We start from the raw sequence: 4,554 nt of genomic DNA, 5'->3' as shown, positions 1-4,554 counted from the left end.
GGCGCGGTGGCTCAAGCCTGTAATCCCAGCACTTTGGGAGGCCGAGACGGGCGGATCACGAGGTCAGGAGATCGAGACCATCCTGGCTAACATGGTGAAACCCCGTCTCTACTGAAAAATACAAAAAACTAGCCGGGCGCGGTGGCGGGCGCCTGTAGTCCCAGCTACTCGGGAGGCTGAGGCAGGAGAATGGCGTGAACCCGGGAGGCGGAGCTTGCAGTGAGCAGAGATCGGGCCACTGCACACCAGCCTGGGCGGCAGAGCGAGACTCCGTCTCAAAAAAAAAAAAAGAAAAGAAAAGAGACTGAAAGAGAGTTCAGGGGAAGTCCAGAGGAGGACCCCCATTCCGGTGGAGGAAGCAGGGAGGGCTCTCTAGAGGAAGCATATCCAGCTTAAACCTGCAGGACGGATTGGCCTGGCAAAGAAGGGGGAGGAAAGAGAGACCCTGGTAGACAGAGTGGCTCCTACTAGCACCTGAGCATGAGAGGAAGCAGGGCCACCCTGTCCAGGAGCTGCAAGAGGTCCAGGCTGGGGGCGGCATGGCGTTTCCTCCAGGAACCAGGTCGTGAAAGGCCTCAGCCCTAAGATGCTTTGATAAAGGCCACAAACCCTTGGAGGATTTTAAGTAGGGAGGTGGCCTGATCTGATTTGTAGTTTAGAACGATCACTCTGGAGCCAAGCACGGTGGCTCCTGCTTGTGATCCTAGCACTTTAGGAGGCTGAGGTGGAAGGATCCCTTGAGCTCAGGAGCTTGAGACCAGCCTGGGCAACACAGGAAACTGCCTTCCCAAGGTGGCCACAGCCACCAGCTGTGGAAGGATGGATGCTGGGGCCAGAGCCTTTGCAGAGAAGCCAGAGAGGGGTTGCAACTTTACTGGGAGCAAGATATCCCCTCCTTCAGGGCCCTGGAATGGAGCAGAGAGAAGAGGAGAGAGACAGAGAGAGAGAGAAAAAAAAAAAAAAGGGGACTTGTCAATTCCACTTTAGCAAAATTGGCTGCATGATGTTTATTGCAAACTGCAATTTGGCATTTCTATTCGGGTGCTCCCCGTATTTAATCATATGTAATATGGTTGTGGGGAGGAAGGAGAGAAAGAAGTACATAAGTATGTGATTTTCTCCTTAGTCCCTACCCCCCACTCCACGCTGGGGTTGTAAAGGTCAGAGGTGAGAAATGAAGCTCAGCAGAAGGAGGAACTGGAAGGGCCAGCTGTGGCTGCACAGCCAAGCCTGGACCGCTGAGAAGCCGCATGTGCCCCTGGCCACAGGGTCAGTCTCTGCAGCCTTCTGGGCTTCAGGGACAGACCAGTGACTCCAGCTCAGACTGCGAAATACCTCAACAAGCCCAGCAATCCTCTGGGTCCACGGCCAGGTGGGTCCAGAAGGTGGGCTCAGTCCCTCACCTTAGACCACAGCCCTCTGGGCTTTTCACCTATCTGTATTGAAGAGGTTTGGTTTCCTGGGAGGCACCCCCAAGTGCCTCTTCTTCATCAACCCTCCCAGCTCCTGCCTTTCCCTCCTGATCTTCACTCTCTCTCCTGAGCTGGGAGGGCGAGGCACCAATTAGTTCATTTGCTTGTTTAATTGCATAGGGAGGGGAAAGAAATTAAACTCCTCAACAGGAATCTTCCCTGCAGGGCCAGAAATGGAGTCATGGGGTGGGGACCCCATCTCAGCACCCCTGCCTGCCCAGGAGGTACCCCCACCCTCACTCTACCTCCAGGATCTCAGGATCAGATCTCAGGATCAGAACAGGGTCTGGGGTCGCAGGGTCTGCAGGGTCTGGGTTCACAGGGTCATAGGGAACTAGAGGAGGAGGCTCCGCCCCACACTCACTGGGAGCCCCTCCTAGAACTGGAGCACCATGGGTCGGGGGAGCTGGGGGTGGAGTGTCAAGGCAGAGTACTGCCTCAGAGTCTGACTCTCTCACATCTCTGACTCTTCTCGGCTCACTTGAGTTTCTCTCTCTAATTCTTTTCCCTGTCTTTTGTTTCCAGAAAAGCCCCGCCCCCAGAGGGGTCTGGGAAGTACAGCCAGGCTCCTGGGGGGCACCGTGGCTGTGTTCCTCATCCTAGGTGTGGTGCTCACTGTCTTCCTCCTGTACAACTGGCAGCAGAAGAGCCCACCAGAGACGGACGGGGCCGGGTGAGCCAGGCAGGACTCTGCCCACTAAACTCTCGCTGGTCTGCTCCCCACCACCCTGGGAGCCCCAGACTTAAAGCACCTAAACTTGTGAAAGCTCAGGCCCTTTCTAGGGCCTCCCCACCCTGGGGGACGAGGAACTAACCCTTTGGCAGGAAGAGGTGACCCTCCTGAGTGACGATTGCTGCGTGCCAGGCACCACCCCAGCTCAGAGGGGCTTCATAAAGATGCATTTTATCCTCAGAGCAGCTCGGAGGAGCAGGTGCACGATTACAATCCACGATGTATAGTGAGGAAATTAAGGCACAGAGAGGTTAAATAATTTGCAACAGTTTACATGCTCCCAGCCGTTGACAAGGAGTGAGGGCAGACCCAGGCTGACAAGGAGTGAGGGCAGACCCAGGCCAGAGAGGAGAGAGAGGCACAAAGTATATGGGGGAAGCCAAAACCCTCAACCATAATGATAAATCATATTTTAAGGCAATATTTTTAAAAATCAAAATGAAAGCAAAAATCCATGATGAACAAAATGTCCACGTTGTAAATAAAGACAGGATTAGAACAACTGACTTTTCCTTTCGCCTCAGGCACCCAGCACACCACTGTGACGGATCCTGTCTTTACTTACAGTGTGGACGTTTTGTTCATCATGGATTTTTACGTTGATTTTCATCTTTAAAATCTTGCATCATGTGTTTTCTCGTGCTGGCTAAGGCTGTCAGTGCCGCATACCGTGCACCTGAGGCCTCCTGCCCGCCCTGGGTGAGGGCCCACAGCACTGCTGCTGGTTCCCCCCTGTCCTTTGAGCTAGGAAACCTGAGACTCACATGGTTCCCGTCCCAAGCTGGGCTGGGGTCAGGGGCAGAGACACCTGGGAAAGGTGGCCAGGCACTCTCAGCCTCTAACCCGTGACCCTGAGGAGCCCCAGCCCAAGCTCTGGCCTCTCAGGAGGCTGCCTGGGAAGTAGACCGCCCGGGCCTGCTGTTATGAGTGGGGCTGAGGGACCGGTAGCTGTCTGGTGGCCTGATGGGGAGAGCCCCCGTGTGTGCTCCTGTGCTGAGCTTACCCTCATTCTGTCTCCAGGACCGACCTGCCCCTCTCCCAGAAGCCGGAGCCTTCTCCCAGCATTGCACCTGAGGATATCCAGGTGGGCCTGAGGCAGTAGAGGACAAGGTCCCTAGACTGCGGGGAGGGAGAAAAATGAGAGATGGCCCCAGGGAGAGAGCCCAAGCTGAAGACAGAGCTGCCACACCTCCATGGTCCAGTTCCCACAAGGCCGGGTCCAGCTAGAGGGGTCCATGTGCCATACCCTGAGAGACCAACCACCAGGGACCCTCCCTACCCCCGGCCCCCACGGGACCTCTTCCTCTACTGCACAGTCCTTTCATTCATTTAAAAAATGCATTGAGCGCCTCTCAGGTGCCTGGCCCCAAGCTGGGTTCCTGCTAGAGCCAGCAAAGCTGAAGGCTCAGGGTGTGCCTGTGCCCTCCAAGACAGCAACCAGTGTGGGGGATGCCAGGATGGGGATGCATGGGAACTGAGAAGAGGAGTCCCAGTCAAACTGGGGGTCCATGAGGGCCACGTGGAGCAGGGGCATGGAAAGGTCTGTGCAGCACTCACCACATTCTCTTCCAGGTTGTCCACCTGGACCCAGGGAGGCAGCAACAGCAAGAAGAGGAGGAGCTGCAGAAGCTGTCCCTGCAGCCCCCCTACTATGATCTGGGGGTGTCCCCCTCCTACCACCCCTCGGTAAGGACAACTGAACCTTGAGGAGAGTGCCCCCAGCCTAGCCCCACGCAGCCTGGCCATGAGCCCAGCTGCCTTAGAGGGAAACCAGACAGAGGAGGTGGAGGAGGTGAGGGCAGGGCAGCACAGGGAGGCCCACCCAAGCACTGCAGGCACCCTGGGCAAAGGGGGACTGGATGCTGGACAGACCATTCTGGGAGACTGGCATTTCCAATGAGTCTGGCCCCAGCCTGGTGCCCAGCTCTTCCTCCCCCAAGCCCCACCTCCAGTTCTGTACCCTGCACCTTAGTTCCTGGTGCTGCCAGCGGCCCCTCCTCCTGGCCCCACTCCCAGCCACTCAGAGGGCCAGCATCCACTTGAATGCCTGCCCCCTTTGCCCATATCTGGCTCCTTTCAGCAGACTTGGGGGCTCTGGGTGTTACCCATACAGTGCAGCCCAGAGACCCAGGCCAGACCGCCTGGACCCAAAGATAACACACGCCCTCCTGGCACTGGCAGGAGAGCCAGGCCTTTGTCTCCACGGTACAGCCATCCTTGCTCTTGGCAGGAAGTACCAACATGAACCCATCTGGAGGTGCCAAATCCTGCCCCCGGGGAGGTAGCATTCCCTTCCCAGGGTACTGAGCCCAGAGAGCCAGCCCAGCCTCCACCTTCTGATACTACCCA

The 4,554-nt window shown here is 56.7% G+C and overlaps 1 protein-coding gene across 1 annotated transcript in view; it reads left to right on the top strand.

Moving 5' to 3' along the window:
* Positions 1-3,912, top strand: part of NECTIN1 (nectin cell adhesion molecule 1) — a 93,742-nt gene extending 89,830 nt beyond the window's left edge. The window contains exons 6-8 of the mRNA XM_025357837.1: positions 1,998-2,145; positions 3,226-3,289; positions 3,778-3,912. Of these exons, the coding sequence (XP_025213622.1) occupies positions 1,998-2,145; positions 3,226-3,289; positions 3,778-3,912 (347 nt within the window). The remainder of the gene's footprint in view (positions 1-1,997; positions 2,146-3,225; positions 3,290-3,777) is intronic.
* The last annotated feature ends 642 nt before the right edge of the window (positions 3,913-4,554 follow it).

The sequence above is a fragment of the Theropithecus gelada genome, chromosome 14, assembly GCF_003255815.1.
Source record: "Theropithecus gelada isolate Dixy chromosome 14, Tgel_1.0, whole genome shotgun sequence".
NCBI classification, from domain to species: domain Eukaryota; kingdom Metazoa; phylum Chordata; class Mammalia; order Primates; family Cercopithecidae; genus Theropithecus; species Theropithecus gelada.
Note: the sequence above shows the minus strand (reverse complement) of the source record. Positions and strands in the feature narration are given on the sequence as shown.